A 17,365-nucleotide genomic window follows, 5' to 3' on the forward strand; every position below is an offset into this window, starting at 1 on the left:
TAGTTGTGTGTAGATATCGGTAGGTGTGTGTAAGTGTCTGTAGCTGTGTGTAGTTGTGTGTGGCTTTGTGTAGGTGTGTGTACTTGTGTGTAGATATCGGTAGGTGTGTGTAAGTGTCTGTAGGTGTATGTAGTTGTGTGTAGATATCGGTAGGTGTGTGTAAGTGTCTGTAGCTGTGTGTAGTTATGTGTGGCTTTGTGTAGGTGTGTGTAGTTGTGTGTAGATATCGGTAGGTGTGTGTAAGTGTCTGTAGGTGTGTGCAGTTGTGTGTGGCTTTGTGTAGGTGTGTGTACTTGTGTGTAGATATCGGTAGGTGTGTGTAAGTGTCTGTAGGTGTATGTAGTTGTGTGTAGATATCGGTAGGTGTGTGTAAGTGTCTGTAGCTGTGTGTAGTTATGTGTGGCTTTGTGTAGGTGTGTGTAGTTGTGTGTAGATATCGGTAGGTGTGTGTAAGTGTCTGTAGCTGTGTGTAGTTGTGTGTGGCTTTGTGTAGGTGGGTGTAGTTGTGTGTAGATATCTGTAGGTGTGTGTACGTGTCTGTAGGTGTGTGTGTGTGTGTAGTAGTAGTAGTGTGCTGTGCTGGTGTTTACCTCTTGTGCGAGGCAGAGTATCTGGAACAGGATTTCCCATCCCAGGCGCAGTAGGGGTCACGCGCGAGGCAGCAGTCGGCACAGGCCTCGCCATAAACATCGCATCTGTGCAGCGCCAGCTGTGTCACCCCCACCTCAGACGCCACATACAGCTGTTGCTGTAAACGACAATAACAAACACGTCCTTACAGCACTCGGCCTGTGTGAGGGCTTACCTCAGAAGGCAGGGGCACACCCCGGAGAGGTCACAAAACCTCACAGAGCAACACAGACTCACACATTCACTCACACACTCACCGACGGACACTTTAGAGTAGCCGATTCTATTCTGTTCAAACAAACATGAGACGTTATAAAACGGGGGGCCTCACCCTTTTAGAGGAAATCTTCATCGTCGTGATAGGAGTTGGATCCTGAGAGAGAGAGAGAGAGAGAGAGAGAGAGAGATTAAATCTTCGGCACAGATGTACTGAAAAAAAAGAAATAAAACAATAACAAAGACAAATGCAAAGAAAGTAGGATCTCACCTTGAAGACCTCAACCTCCTCCAGCACCAGTTCCTCTGTCTGCAGATCGTCTTTCGGCAAAACTATCACCTTCTGCACCGTCCCTTTGTCTACACGAGATTTACACAACTGTCATTAACTCAGTACAGTACAGTGCAGTGCAGTATAATATAATGTAACATTGTAGCCTACAGTACAGTAGAGTACAGTAGAATGTAATAAAATGCAGTACATAGTGTAGTATAGTAATATAATGCTCAGTACACTACAGCCAAGAAAAGTAAAGCTTTATAAATGCTAAGTGCTAAAGTATAATAGCTTACAGATAAACGAGTGACTCTGTCGTTCCTGAGAAGAACAGACTATTGTCAGGTTTTGCGTGAAAGTGAAAGAGCCGCTGGGTGTTTATTCTGAACAAGAGGCTATTACTGGGCACACTGACCACTCTACTGTAATAACACACTCATTTATCACAGCTTCCTGACCCTGAGAGTGACCTCTCTCTCTTGCTCGCTCTCTCTCTCTCTCTGTCTCTCTCTCTCTCTCTCTCTCTCTCTCTCTCTCTCCACATTATCTTCCCTTTCATCTGTGTTCCTGTAGTATCTGGACAGGAGCTCCATGTCCAAAACAAAACTGAGAGCCCTGAGGTCAGATCTTACTGATGTCCTCTCTTTCTCTCTCTCTCTACTATAAGTTGTAACCCTTGCACGTCCGCAGGTTAAATCCCTCCCTTTTCTCCGCTGTATTTTTACAGCCTTTCATTCGCCGTTAATCTGTCAGCGTCCATCAACCTGAGCTCAGGTATTTGGAGCGGCCACACCCCGCTGCAGGGCACGCTGGGATTGAAGAGTGCCTGACTGCTGAGGAATGCGGTTTGGGAAGAGTTCGGGTTGCCAGATTGCACAGAAATGAATACTGTGATTAATTTTGAAATATATACTCCGGAGGGCGTAGGGGTACGTGCAAGGGGGCGGTAAGGCAAAAAATAGTTCTTAATGAAAACAATTTCTTTTTAAGATTATCCACTGGTTGCCCATCATCAGCGTTCCATAAAAACTCTCCCAAAACTCCCAAAACTTTGTTTACAAACACTGAACGATGCAGAAATGTCGAGAAATTGGTGGTATTTCCCTTTGATTTTTGTACTCTAACTCTTTTCACATGGCTGGAGCATGGACATACAAAATGAGGTCATCTCCAGAGAGAGAGGGTGAGGGAGAGCGAGAGAAAGAGAGAGAGAGTGTAGATTTGTTTGACGGCTCGATCTCCTCTGACTTTCAAAAGCTCTTCAAAGCTTTTAACTCCAAATAAAAGATGAAAAGGGGCTTAACGTACATTTCTAAACGAGCCAATGGCATCTCAGTATTTTGATAAACACTGCATTCGTACAGTAGATACACGAGGTGTGGGGTGTTTTCAGAGTGCAGCGAGAGGTGAGGCTAAAGTCCCTGAGCTATCATCACTCACTCTGTGAATGAACGTCAGGCTTTAAAAGGTCTTTTAAAGAGTCAAATAAACACAGAGGGAGGTTTTAATGAGTACTGCATTGTCCCTTAAATCAATGAATGTCTCTGGCCAGTAGATGGCTCTTTTAGTCTGAGAATAAATGACTTGTGCATGTATTTTTGGCTACAGTTTTGTTACTTTATGGTACTTGCTGTGCTCAACAGCGCCATTCCCTACCCTGGTGGTCAATAGTGTAGCTCAGTAGTGGAGTTAAAGCTCAGACTTTAAACACCCCTTTAATTCACTCTTCTGCTTTGTTTACTTGAATAAATCTTCTGTAACCCACGTGTTCTTAAAGTAGATGTGGCAAAAACCCTGTCCTCACCTGTCCCCAGGAAGAGCACCTCGTAGTTCCCGTCGGCAGCCGTCACCTGGTCCACGGCGATGGTGGTGAACTCATAGTCCACGTTGGTCCTAACCACCAGGGGGCGCTTGTGTACAGGGTAAACTGCATTGTACATGGTGGGGTGGTTGCGCATGAAGTTGATGACCTCGTCTGGGTAGTCCTTGGTGGACTTCATGTTCGGGGTGAAGGTCCCTCCAGGACACTGTGTTGGAAAGGTAAGGGAGTTAGGAACACAGATAAAGGTCAAGTCTATGGAACAGAGCGTCTTCAGATCTGGATTCCTGTTTAATGATGGAGATGTGGTGTCCGCGTGGAGCAGAGCCGGGTTTGGACTCACCGTTCCGGGTCGGGGATACGGGATTTTCCCAGTGTACGCCACCCACTGGTAGTTGGGTCCCTCTTTGTGAGAGAAAGGTCCGTTAAAAACCATCCGAATGTCGGCCATGGAGTAAACACACACCGCAGACCCTTTAAACACCGAACTGCAGAAGAAGCACACCAGGAAAACAACAGGTTACACACACTGCAGATTCACACCGAATCAGACTGTAACAATCACACACTGCAGATTCACACTGGATCAGACTGTAACAATCACACACTGCAGATTCACACTGGATCAGACTGTAAAAATCACACACTGCAAATTCACACCACATCAGACTGTAACAATCACACACTGCAGATTCACACTGGATCAGACTGTAACAATCACACACTGCAAATTCACACCACATCAGACTGTAACAATCACACACTGCAGATTCACACTGGATCAGACTGTAAAAATCACACACTGTAGATTCACACCGGATCAGACTGTAACAATCACACACTGCAGATTCACACTGGATCAGACTGTAACAATCACACACTGCAAATTCACACCAGATCAGACTGTAACAATCACACACTGCAGATTCACACTGGATCAGACTGTAAAAATCACACACTGCAGATTCACACCGAATCAGACTGTAACAATCACACACTGCAAATTCACACCAGATCAGACTGTAACAATCACACACTGCAGATTCACACTGGATCAGACTGTAACAATCACACACTGCAAATTCACACCAGATCAGACTGTAACAATCACACACTGCAGATTCACACTGGATCAGACTGTAAAAATCACACACTGCAGATTCACACCGGATCAGACTGTAACAATCACATACTGCAGATTCACACCGGATCAGACTGTAACAATCACACACTGCAAATTCACACCAGATCAGACTGTAACAATCACACACTGCAGATTCACACTGGATCAGACTGTAACAATCACACACTGCAAATTCACACCGGATCAGACTGTGATAATCAAACACTGCAGATTGACACCAGATCAGACTGTAACAATCACACACTGCAGATTGACACCAGATCAGACTGTAAAAATCACACACTGCAGATTCACACTGGATCAGACTGTAACAATCACACACTGCAAATTGACACCAGATCAGACTGTAACAATCACACACTGCAAATTGACACCAGATCAGACTGTAACAATCACACACTGCAGATTGACACCGGATCAGACTGGACTAAAATTTTCACACTCACCCAGAGACTGAAAACACTCCGTAGATCACTGGGTTCTTGTTGTCCTGAGTCTGCTGGATGTACACATCACCTATAACACACACACACAGACACATCAGAATATATATATAGCCATGTTAGGGGGAAAGTGTTGTGGAAGTTAGTCACTGAGCTGAGAGCAGCTCTTACACAAGCACAGAGTGACATCCAGAACAAGCTTTCAGAGGACTTGATATGAGGTGTGTCTGCAGAGAGTGTGGCAGCTGCTCAGAAACATGTCCATGCGTTAAATGACCTCATAAAAACACGCTCTGAAACTCCTCTGCGGCCGACAAGTGACAAATAAAAGTTAAGACGTCCTATAAATCCTCAGGAAATATGTTTGTCTGGAAAAAGTGTGGACACTGAGCCATTAAAGGGCCCATAGCCTACATTTCACTACAGATCCAAATACATGACCTTTAAAGGGTTAAAGCCCTACAGTGCACTCAGCGTCGTACAATATGGTGACATCTTTAAAATTCCACATCTGAAAAACCCCATAATCCACCTTATACATATATACTGACACACACACACACACACAGTAATTTTGTGTGAATGGACAGTATGAGTGTGTTCATTAGCTGCTACGATTCAATCTACAACTTTACAGCCTCATTAAAACGAACTATCACACACACACACACACACATACACTCACAAACGCTAACAGGCCGTTTATTAGCTCTGTCTGTAAAATCTAATCAGCTCACGGTAATAGCTATAAAGTCAAACCAGAGCCAGAAAGAAAGAGAGAGATTCAAAGAGTGAGAGAGTGAGAGAGAGAGAGAGAGAGAGAGAGAGAGAGAGAGATGCAGAGAGAGAGAGCAAGAGAGAGAAAGACAGATGGAGTGAAATGGAAGAGAAACAGTGTGAGAGAGTGTGAGAGACAGATTGAGAGAAAGGAGAGAGAGAAAGACAGAGATGGACAGAGAGACAGATCGAGAGATAGGAGAGAGAGGGAGAGTGAGACTGAGAGACAGATCGAGAGAAAGGAAAGAAAGAGAGAGAGAGAGAGAGAGAGAGAGAGATCGAGAGAAAGGAAAGAGAGAGAGAGAGATACAGAGAGTGTAAGAGACTTACGGAGCTCATCAAAGTGTGTCTCGATTCCGTCGGCCCCCGGCACTGAGCAGATCAGACGCGCTTTCAGGAACGTGCTCCATTTATTCACCAGACAACAGTGACCCCCATCATCATTCTGTAACACACACACACACACACACACACACACAAATAATGTAAGTTACTTCTACTATTAGTTGTATAACTTCACTAAAAAGGCCTGAAATTAAATGAAATAGAATCTGGGGCAACTGCACATGAGTTTAAAGTGTTGAACAGAGGGGTATAAAGTGGAGCAGCGGAACTGTGTTCTCTGCCGAGATGGAACTCCATCTAACATTTTTGGGCTGAGTTGGAGTGGTGTTTGTGATCCAGAACTGATCCTCCAACATCAGCACCTCACTAACGTGTATGAGGCTGAATCCCATCAAATCCTCACAGCCATTATCTAGAATCCAGAAAAAAACACCCTTCCCAAAGGAGCAGAGCACAGTTTTCTCTGTTGTACTTAAAGAGAAATGAAACATGGAGCTTTCAGTAAAAAGAGTTTAACACAGTCCTGCTGAAAGTGTTTAGACGTCCAGCGTCAATCTCCATTCAAAATAAACACTGGACCACGATGATGTCACACCACCATCACTTTAAAGAGTCTGAGAGAAAATGAAATACGTCCCTCTGGCTCCGAACGAGAGACAAACGAGAGATGAGTAGTGAACTGTTAACGAGACACAGGCCTAAACACACTGTCTCACACACACACACACACACACACACAAAATAAGAAAGCCAGAGAGAGAGAGAGAGAGAGAGAGAGAGAGAGAGAGAGAGAGAGAGAGTAAGGATGAGGGAGGGAATTTCAGGAGTGAATTGGAACGTGACCCAAGTGGTCAGAGGGCATTTGTGTGAGAAAGTTTGTTGTGTGTGTGTGTTTTCCAGGGTGGTCACTGGCTGAGCTGCACTCATGAACCGAACTTGCGCAAAACTCCAAGTCTGCACACACAAACACACTGCATCAGCATTAGAGTTAATACACACACTGAAACTATAATCCTGGAGATAAACACTGGGCTTTTAGCGCGAGTAAACTCTGCAAAAGATGCACACCACGCCTCAGTGAACACTTCTCCTCCACTCTCCCACTCTTTAATACCACTCTTCCACTCAATTAGCCCCTCACTTGGCCTCCGACTTTGCTACGAGGTTGTTTTTAGAGACCCACTCCAGTAAATCAGTCTGAAAAAGTCACAATTATTATTTTCCATTACGTGAATCACCTTCTGTTTTGATGTCAATAACTTCTCACTTGTAATAAACCTTTTAAAGTGTGGATTGTAAATTCTCAGCTCATTCCACACTTGTGTGTGTCAGTAAGAGCAGATCTCTTTATCATGTAATTACACATTTACAAACACCATTAATCACAAACAACAGTAACAATCCTGATTTCTAAAGTTTAATGTGTTGCTGAATACTCTCGTATTCCCACTCTGAGGCATGTGGACAGGTTTAGGGCGGCTAACCTGAGAGGTTAGGGGCTCAGTGGGTTACATTCAGATGGACAGAGAAGAGCATTGTTTAAGGGAAGGTAGGAAGGTCAAATATTTGAGGATTTCGGCACTTCAGCGTCAAAAAATGGGGGAAACCTTTGGCGCACTGGGGAGATCTATACAGCGATGGTTTAGAAGATAATTCCAAGGAGTTTAGCTTCTGACATTTTGTTGCAGTCTTGGGAAATTGATCAGTTTGAATCCTGATGGCCTGATAAAGAGTGCTGGGAGAGCAAAGTGAGTGGGGGTGGGGGCAGATACCAGTTGGGTTTCAACTTCTCAAACCTCAAGCATACTTATTATAATATGTATAACATAATGTTAATATAATGTAATATAATAAACTACATTGAGTTAATATTGTTCTGGATGGGCCCTGGACCCACCATGGCGCTAATCAGGATGAAGCTGCATCAGAAACTGAATGAATGAATGAATTAATGAATGAATGAATGAAGGATATGTATTCTATATTGTGAAAATAGTATGCAATAATAGCTCACTCACTGCCTAATTAGCTCATTCATATATTTCATCACTCGTTCTCTCACTCACTCGCTCACGTTTAGCAGGCTGAAGACTGTCCACACGGGGGCGCTGTTAGCACTGAAGGGGCTTGTGCTGCTTTGCGTTTTACTCACCAGGCAGATCCGGCCAATGCGGGACTCTGATTTAGGACTTTGACCCATTTCCAGCGACTTCTCCCGGAAGAAGAAGTAGAGCTTGTCGTCGTTCTTCTCAGCGCTGTCTGGGATGAGGTGCACGTGGACAAATGAGGGATCTAGAGTCCAGAGAGCGAGAGAGAGCGATTTCATGGTCATATAAAAATGCAGTTGTCCCTTTTGTTTAAGGCTAACACCAGTCTACACTCGGTTTCTCTGGAACAGAAGGAGCTTCTTTTACCGTTCAGCCATCTGGAGTTATACTGGTCTGTCCGCATCACTGTGTTCTTCCCAAGAGTCCGGAAAATAGCCGAGTCTGTTCCCATGAAGTCGATGTAAACGCCCGCATAGAGCTCTCCATCTGAGAGAGAGAGAGAGAGAGAGAGAGAGAGAGAGAGAGAGAGAGAGAGATTTATAGGTTGAGACATGTTTACTATCTCTATGATACTGTGCCTGCCTCACACCCGCTGGCACCGAGCAGGTGGGTCGTCTTTCCTCGGCTGACCTCACTAATGTGTGGCTGAATGCCATCAAATCCACACTGCAATGGATAAACATCTAGCATAAATCTGTTTCCAGAACAGTGGAAGCAGTTGCTACAGCAAAGGAACAAACTCCCTGTGGATGTCCAAATGTCCGAAAGCTCAAGACACAGATATCTCCAAGAATCTCAAATACAAGTGACTACAAGTAACTGACAGTGCCATAAGGTTAATGTGAGGCTTTTAAGGACAGACTCTGTGTGTGTTCGGGGGGCCACCTCTTTGGCAAGAACCCTGTTCTTCCAATCGCGGATTATAGCTGTTGATTCTGAGCGGAAATCATCGAGACGCCAAACTGTCGGACCCTGGAAGGGCTTCTATCAAACAACCCCAACGTATGAGGTGGCGGCAGAGTTGTAGCTTCAGCAGAACACATTAAATCTGGCTCGGACAGGGCGTGCTAACCTGGGTGCTTGGCATTGATCGCCCACGTCCGCTAATCTGTCTTGCTGTTTTGGAGCGAGGTTCTAGACTTGGGTCTTATTGACTTGTTTGTGCTGTTGATTGAGTGGTCTACACTTTTATAGACCTACAATAACACTTCACCCAAGAATAACACGCTAATAACAAATGTAAGTAAGGATTCATTTATCACCGAGCTCTGGTCATTGGCTTATATTTGGAGCAATGTTAACCTTTTCAGAGCCAAATGTGCCAGGGACCTCAGTGGCCGACGCAAAGACAAGAAACGATTAAAAACTACACAGACTCCGCTCACAGTGTAACAACTTTCTACTTATGCCAAAGTATTTTTGTACTATTTACAATGTTTGTACGTCTGTTTATTATACACTTTTAAATGTATATTGCATTTTTTCATATGCAAAATATTATACAGTCAAACAATATTGTGAAAATTGCTGTTGGAGTCATTTATTAATATTTATATTTTCATATTACCTTAAGTTTACTGTAATTCTTTTGCAAATACACCTAATAACGTAATAAGTCATTAAATTAACAAGAGTGTGCTGTAAACCACTCATGTCATTGTGTTTGTCATTCATTAAAATCATTTCCTTATTTTGCTATATTGGAACATGCTTAATTTAACGGTTATTAATGTGTAAATAAAAAATTTAATTACTGTAAATTTACTGTATATGCATATTAAATTACGGGAATATACTGTAATTATTTAAATGTTAAAAGTATGTGTAAATACTGTTCATTCATTCATTCATTATCTGTAACCCTTATCCAGTTCAGGGTCGCGGTGGGTCCAGAGCCTACCTGGAATCATTGGGCGCAAGGCAGGAATACACCCTGGAGGGGGCGCCAGTCCTTCACAGGGCAACACAGACACACACACACACACACACATTCATACCTACGGACACTTTTGAGTCACCAATCCACCTATCAACGTGTGTTTTTGGACTGTGGGAGGAAACCGGAGCACCCGGAGGAAACCCACGCAGAGACGGGGAGAACACAACTCCTCACAGACAGTCACCCGGAGCAGGAATCGAACCCACAACCTCCAGGTCCCTGGAGCTGTGTGACTGCGACACTACCTGCTGCTCCACCGTGCCGCCCTGTAAATACTGTAAATGTCCTTATTTTAAAATGAGGCCAAATACCGTTATTTAACGGTAATCTGTTGTAATTTGCTGTATTTGGCTACTTTTGTTTCGCTTTGATGCTAATGCTAATGTAAAGGTTTCCAGTAGAATGTTTACACCTTGTTGTGAATGCTGGGGGTTCACACTTAATGTCTGATCAAGCTCCTCTGCATCTAACATTTCAGAGCAAATACACCTTCAAAAAGAGTCTAAATGTGTACACCATCTGAAAAAAAGGTAAGGTATACATTATTGGTCACTACTTGTGTAAATGTACCTTTAAAAGGTACAGCAGTGGTTTTAAAGTCCAGCTGTGTTCCCTAAAGGTACATTACATTCTTTTCCCCAGAAGGAGAGGGGGATATGTATAAGATACAGACACAGATATTTATAAGATAAAAAGGTTTATAAAAGGTTTATACAAGTGTAAAATAAAAATAAAAGTGCGCCACAACTTTTACACATCTGCAGCAACTGGGTTTCATTGCTATTCAATTACTTCTAAAAATCCCTGGAATATTCTTTATTCTGCTGATTTTGATCATGACTCAGCGGAGGACTCCATAACTCTCCATCACCTTCATCCAGGACTCATAAAGCCCTGACCTGCCTCACTGACATTACCACTCTTTAATGTGGAGGTCCTCCATCGTCTGCATTTCCAATCAGAGAGACAGGAAATGTACATTTCTCCAATAAATAATGTCCCTGAGTCTTCGTCTCCTGCTTCAATCTCATGAGAAAAACAGCCGTGAAAAATCAGCCAGGAAAGGAATGAAAGCGCGCTGCCTTTTTAGGCCAGGGATCAGCCATAAAACATTCCAACAAAGAGAAGAGAGCTAAGCAAAAGGGTTTTAAATGAGCTCCGTGGGGACATGGATGACCCTTTTTAGCATCAATAAACCCTTTTTACATCAGTGATGTCCATTGGGAGAAATCAGATCCTCCAGAAGAACCGCAGACACTAAAGAAACTTGGGACATGGAAGATGTGAGGATTCACTGCTGGAACTTACTGATCAAAGTTGAGACGCTGTTCAACTTCGGGTCGTATGGACACTTTCCTTTCCCTGAATCCTCTCTGCCTGGCTCCAAGTGGAAGATGTACTCCTGCAATGAGATCCATGGCAAATATATCATCAGAGTTGTCTATTAGCGTTGTGCTGTTGAGCTAGCATCGGAGGATTAGCCAATGAAATCCATGCATGCATGTCATTCAGTTATGACATGAGACAGGACTGTGTTAGAAGGCAAACAGGTGGAAGTAAACACATAGAAAACATTCATACAAATTGAAGCAAAATTTATATCATGCTAGTGCATGCCCTTATTTGGTAATAGCAACAAATGCTGTGTCAAAACATGGTCAAAATGAAAAATATGTATAATAATAAAAAATTATCTAGCACTCCTATGAGGTTTCTAATACTATGTTAGCATTCACAGCAATATTTCTTACTTATAATTAGCTAATGTACAAGGCCTTCAGTTCAGCTCCTGAAGTCCTATCCAATAGGAAAGTAGGGGGAAAAAGCTATATATATTAAGAGTACAAGAATGTTTTAAAGGATTATTTTGTGTAGCATATAAATGTAATTTAAAACTTCAAATATTCTCACACTCTTTTGTGATTTTATGGTAACTGTTGAAAAGTATTAAAAATAACGATTGTCATGTAATTCAACAAAAAATCACTTAATAATGAAGTAGTATGAAAATGGAGCGCTGCAAATGTGATGTATTTATTCTATTCTTGATGATAATATTGTATCTAAACGTATGTGAGTTCTAAAAGATTTAAAAATGTGGATTTCAGTGTTAGCTGTTGGAATGTGTCATATTAATAATACTTAATTTTAAGGTAATTATTTGATGAATAAATGACAATTGCCTTTTTAATTCTACACTAGGGTAAAATGACATAATAGCAGAGAATGTTTGAATTCGGAATTACAATTAAATGCAAAATAAATAAATAAATTTTAAAAAATTAAAAATGCTTTAAAACCTATTTGTACATCTATAGATACCACAGGGTCAGAGGGTCTTCAAGAGACTCCAGTGACTATGTAGTCATATAGCCTTTGCTATTTTTATATTTAACACCAGGTTAAAATGAAACAGGTGGTATACATTTAAAAAAATATATTTTGTGAAAAAATCCTTTGGACACACATCAGTGCAGTCGCAGCTAAAGGTGTGAGAAAAAAAGTTTTGTTCTTGCACCTAAACATTTGTGAAAGTTTCCATCAGCGGCGCCCACTTGGCAGAAGACTAATCCACCGCGGTGAAAGTGTGAGGACAAAGCCGAGTGAGTGACGCTGTCCAATCCCAGCCTGCTCCAGGCGGCGGGCTGACAGCTATTTGGACGTGTGGAGTGGGGTTTGCCACCAGCTCGTACCGACATGCCCCGAAGCCAAAGAGTGAAAAAGAGGACACACTCCTCTCTCGCTCCAGAAGAGAGAGAAAGACATCGCTGAAGACATCCATCACCGGAGACCATGACTCCTGCCAGAACGTCCAGATAATGTGGGCTCCCCTGAAGCTCCGATTAAAAGCAGTTATGCTAACACACCTCAGAGCTCTGGCAGCTCCCTCAGGTCTGAAATGTGGAAATGCACTGTTTAGCTACAGGGCCTCAGAGAGGAAGTTAAGAGTGGAAAGCTAACGGTGTAAGTCTCAGACTGGGATTCTGGTTCACAGCAGCCTTCATGTTAAAGACAAGACACTGGCCACAGTTACTCCTTCACTGACCCTGTCACGGTCACATCGAACCTGTGTGGCACTTCTTGTTAGTTTTTTTAAATTCAGAAATCATCAAATATTAGGTGCACAAAGCATTTTTTTGTGTAATCCAAAATACTTTTGTCATATTACGGTATCTTGGTGTAATATAAAAAATTAAAACTCTTTGTGATTTCAAAGAGTTGAGTCTAGAGACAGACTAAGCATTTCTGTGTGTGATGGGAATCACAGGAGGACTGAAGGGTCTGAGCTCAGCTGTGTGTCTGTAATTCTTCGCGACCACATCACTGTCCAGACACTTCGTGTTTGCCCTGAATCGACAGAGCATGAGTCCGCAGTCAGGCTTTAGCTTAGCTTGGACTTTACTTTGGCTACAGCTGGGATAAGTCACGCGAATCAGACAGAACAGCGTTTGAGGCCTTTTTAGATTTTTCCAAGACATGATCTCATCAAGATCTTAGATGCTAGAGGTCTGGTAAAGCCTTTGCTAATGCTCCATTTAGCTATGTATTAGCCATTAAGGTCATTAATCATATTAATTTGTTCATAGCTAATAGTTAAGGCTCAATTCTTTATCTCATAGCTATGAAAATGTTTATCAGATTAAAAGCTTTGATCAGATACACAATCATGTAATATTTACACAAACACAAAGAATTAGCATAAATATTGGAAGCTAATGCTAAGTGAATGATGAGATGGCAATGAAAAAACAAATAAACTGACTAAATTTAACTGAAGGATTTAAAAAAAAACAAGCAAATGTAGCGCTGAGTATGCTAACGTTAAAGTGCTAATGTGCTAACGCTAGCTGGATTGGCTTAAAAACGAAAAGAAAACAAAGTCAGAGGCACGGATAACTTGCAGGTCACATGCAAACTGGAGAAACTGGTGCACTTCATGCTGTTGCAGATATTAAGGTTAGTTTCAATGCTTCATGCAAAAAACAAACACACGCAACAAACCAACAGTGAGCTACAAGTGTGCATTTCTTGGTGGATTGAGAAACGACAGACAGACGAACGTAAAGCGGTTAGCATTAATCCAAAAACTGAACCCAGAGGTGGGGATTTAGGCCACGCCCCTCACCCCACCTGTATTCCCGTCTCATCATCAGTCACGGTCTCGAGCTCAGCCGCCCGGCTCGATCTCCCTCGGGCCAGCGGTGTCTGCAGGTGCAAAGGCATCTACAACAGAAAACATCCAGATGTTTCAGCATCAACCTTTTACTGAAAACGTTCAGGGTGCAGACGATCTGCGATTGTACAGAGAGGAGGAGGAGGGGTTTCGCATGGATTTGAGTTGAGATCTTGGTTTTGCAGAAAGGTCAATGTGTATTACCATTAAAGGAGCACTAGGTACACTTTTTGCTGTTGTAGCCGCATTGTCTAAACCTGTCGTGTGTGTGTGTGAGCAGCTGGTGCAGCAGCACTGTTATGATAGCATCCTGCAGTGGGACAGATGAAAAGTGACCCGGCATTTGTCCACACATCTGGGCTCTAAGTGAGTGTCCAGAGCTGACAGCGTGAGTCAATACATCTGCTATGTGCTACTTCAGTACACACAGATGTGAACATACACACACACACACACACACACACACACTGGCTGGTTTGACAAACACAGAAGCCAAACTCTCAGACACGAACCATCAGACATCAGTCACAGCTTTTATAGGACAGTGTGCCCACTCCGTGTCCATCTTTGGACAGTTATTTACACTCAAAGAAGACCAGACTCATATCTCAGCGAATGTGGGAAGATCATTAAACCCAGTTTCAAAAATAAATCTGGGAACTTAAAAAATCTGGGAAAAATTCCACACAGTTTGTGGCTTTTGGCACAAATCCTGTAATAAACGAATCTGGTTACAGCAAATCTGCGTTTATCCACAGCAATGAAGGGCTTTTCCCACCTGTGGCTTTATCAGTGTGTGTGTGTGTGTGTGTGTGTGTGTGTGTGTGTGTATGAGTGTGAGTGTGTGTTGAGCTGTTCTGTGAGTGTTTCCTGTCTGTCGTGTCCAGTTAAACCTGCACAGAGTTTAAAATCAGCTCATTAAACCAGAGCTCCAGACCAATTAGCACAGTGTGTGTGTGTGTGCATGTGTGTGTGTGTGTGTGTGTGTGTGTGTGTGTTTTGAGGTGCATGAACCTTGCTCCACATGTCTACTTCACTAGTTTATAAATGACAGAGACAAAAAAGAGAAAAAGAAAGGGAACAGTGTGTGTGTGTGAGAGAGAGAGAGAGAGAGAGAGAGAGAGAGAGAGAGAGAGAGAGAGAGAGAGAGATTACCATAGGCTTGCGTCCTCTGTTGATGTAGGTGCACACTGGGTTATAGGCTCCAGTACCACAAACATAAAGGTGTGTTCGGTTCCACGGCTCGATCAGACGAATAAAGTTTCCACACTCGCCCTGAGTGACACAAACAAACAAATAAATGAACAAACCAACAAAAAGAACTCACTCAAACATGTTTCCACTGGAATTTATGGCACTGAATTTGCAACTGGAAAGAGGTGCATCCACCTCAGACAAACTTATGAGAAATTGTATTTGACATTCGTCTTATAAAGCTTGTCTAACCTAGCAACAGTTGTTAAGGGAGAAGGGCACTGATAGGTCAGTTCCTAGAAGTTTCATGTGAGTTTATGTCATTCATATAAAGCCTCCATCTCAGCCCCCACCTGGTGCTCTGTGAGAAACCCAGCACCCAACACCCACAGTGTAATGAACATAGCAGTTCACACACGCACACACACACACACACACATACACACACACACACACACACACACACACACACACTCTCGCTCACTTCGTGTGGGTGGAATACATGTGGTCAGGCCCCGATGCTAGTCTCAGACTGTGGAGGTCTTAGTGTGTGTGGCGAATGCATTAACCATCCCACAACATCCCATAATACTGACCAGTCCAGCAACAGTATCTATGCAAGCATACGTGGGTGGAGTTTAGATACGCCAAATTACACTTACGCCACTCTTAATGTGAGCAGAAGTTTGTGAGTAGGTGAGAGAGTGAGTGTATGAGTGAGTGAGTGAGTACATGACTGAGAGTGTATATGTATGTATTTGAGTGATATAGTGAGTTAGGGACTGAGTGAGCGAGTGAGAGTGCGTACATGGGTATGTCAGTGAGAATACAAGTATATGTGGGAATGAGTTAGTGACTGCGACACTACCTGCTGCGCCACCGTGCCACCCTAACTTTCATTAAGAATTATGCAAATGCCTTATAGCCACTTCTAGACCGTGCCATCATTTGCATATCCCCGCTGTCCAATTAAAAACATGTATCTCCATGTTTGTGGATGTTTATTCTACGTCATTTGAACACAGCGGCTGTCCTTCACCCTGTGTGAAAATTTCAAGGTGAATGGACCAATAGAAATGCTCCAAATTACTTAGAATAAAAATATGTTTACACTCACTTCTATTGAATGTTAAGAAGGTTTTTTTCCCTTCTCCTGTAAAGTTACTATTTTGGAAGATACGTTTTTTTTAACTCGTCAGCACCGATACATTACCCTGCATTACACAGATGATTTTTCCTGGTGTTCGGACAGAGGCTGTGTCCAGTCTCAGACCTTTGCACTGGGACCAGGTCTGACCCAGATATCTAGAGAAAACTTTATAATCGTGATGAGTTTTCCACTGACCCACTGAGCCCTGACTATGGTTCATTTTATAGTGTGGAATGCAGAAGGTCTGCGAATGAAATATAAGACTGCTGGACGTTAAAATAGAGGATAGAAACACTCACATTGGTGTCTTTACCGCTTAAAACACACTCTGTCTTCCTCTGCAGAGAAACTGGCCAGTGGATCTGAGAGCGAGTGAGAGAGAGAGAGAGAGAGAGAGAGAGAGAGAGAGAGAGAGAGAGAGAGAGGAATGTCTTAATAACATTCACAACTAATAATTTGACCTCAGCCACATTCATAACTTGCTCATGAATCTGGTATAGACTTCCCAACTGTTATTACATATCTGTATGACTTATTATCACGTTATGAATATGTAATAACTATTTACTTATAGAAAAAATTAAATGATGTTAACACTTTTCCAAAAAAAGTTTATAACACTAGTGGCATGACCTCTGGCATAAGTTCCTTCTCCACCAAAAGGAAACCCCAGCCTGGAGGCCTTGCCCTTAAGCGAGGGAATGCCTCATACCCTGCAGAACCTCAACCTGCATTCTCCAGCATTGCGACTGAGTAAACCTGGCTCACATCCCACCACAGGGTACGTGGATAGTGGTCTCTCAAGGTCGTGCAGACTCATTCAGCTTCCGCAGGGTGTGAGCTATTCACTCGCTTAAGGGTAAGGCCAACCCTGTTCCTCCAGGTTTGAGTTCCTTTAGGGTCAGGGGCTGGATATATACCAGCACAAGCAGACCAGTGCTACCCCGTGACAAGACATCATTTCTCCCTGAAAGATATCTTTAAACAAAGGTTACAAGCAGAATCTGTTGGACTTACGATGAGGGGCTCGTGGTTGATGTCATGGAGGTCGAGGGACAGGATGTAGTCCTTGCTGCCCACATACATGCGGTCATGATCCTCGTCCATCCGCAGGATCCGGTAATCAGACGTGTTCAGCAGGAAGGAGAAATGGTGGGCCGTACTGGTGGACCTCAGCTCTACAAAGAGAGAGAGAGAGAGAGAGAGAGA

The 17,365-nt window shown here is 43.0% G+C and overlaps 1 protein-coding gene across 1 annotated transcript in view; it reads right to left on the minus strand.

The window, feature by feature from the left end:
* Positions 1 to 17,365, minus strand: part of sema3fb (sema domain, immunoglobulin domain (Ig), short basic domain, secreted, (semaphorin) 3Fb) — a 60,182-nt gene that overhangs the window by 4,841 nt on the left and 37,976 nt on the right. Inside the window, exons 3-16 of the mRNA XM_066671000.1 lie at positions 17,174 to 17,334; positions 16,456 to 16,518; positions 14,968 to 15,087; positions 13,770 to 13,862; positions 10,947 to 11,040; positions 8,066 to 8,185; positions 7,804 to 7,943; positions 5,637 to 5,751; positions 4,533 to 4,602; positions 3,286 to 3,430; positions 2,928 to 3,150; positions 1,118 to 1,206; positions 962 to 1,003; positions 591 to 748 (exon numbers count right to left, since the gene is read on the minus strand). Coding sequence (XP_066527097.1) covers positions 591 to 748; positions 962 to 1,003; positions 1,118 to 1,206; positions 2,928 to 3,150; positions 3,286 to 3,430; positions 4,533 to 4,602; positions 5,637 to 5,751; positions 7,804 to 7,943; positions 8,066 to 8,185; positions 10,947 to 11,040; positions 13,770 to 13,862; positions 14,968 to 15,087; positions 16,456 to 16,518; positions 17,174 to 17,334 — 1,633 coding nt within the window. The remainder of the gene's footprint in view (positions 1 to 590; positions 749 to 961; positions 1,004 to 1,117; positions 1,207 to 2,927; positions 3,151 to 3,285; positions 3,431 to 4,532; positions 4,603 to 5,636; positions 5,752 to 7,803; positions 7,944 to 8,065; positions 8,186 to 10,946; positions 11,041 to 13,769; positions 13,863 to 14,967; positions 15,088 to 16,455; positions 16,519 to 17,173; positions 17,335 to 17,365) is intronic.

This window comes from Hoplias malabaricus, chromosome 5 (assembly GCF_029633855.1).
Source record: "Hoplias malabaricus isolate fHopMal1 chromosome 5, fHopMal1.hap1, whole genome shotgun sequence".
NCBI classification, from domain to species: Eukaryota; Metazoa; Chordata; class Actinopteri; order Characiformes; family Erythrinidae; genus Hoplias; species Hoplias malabaricus.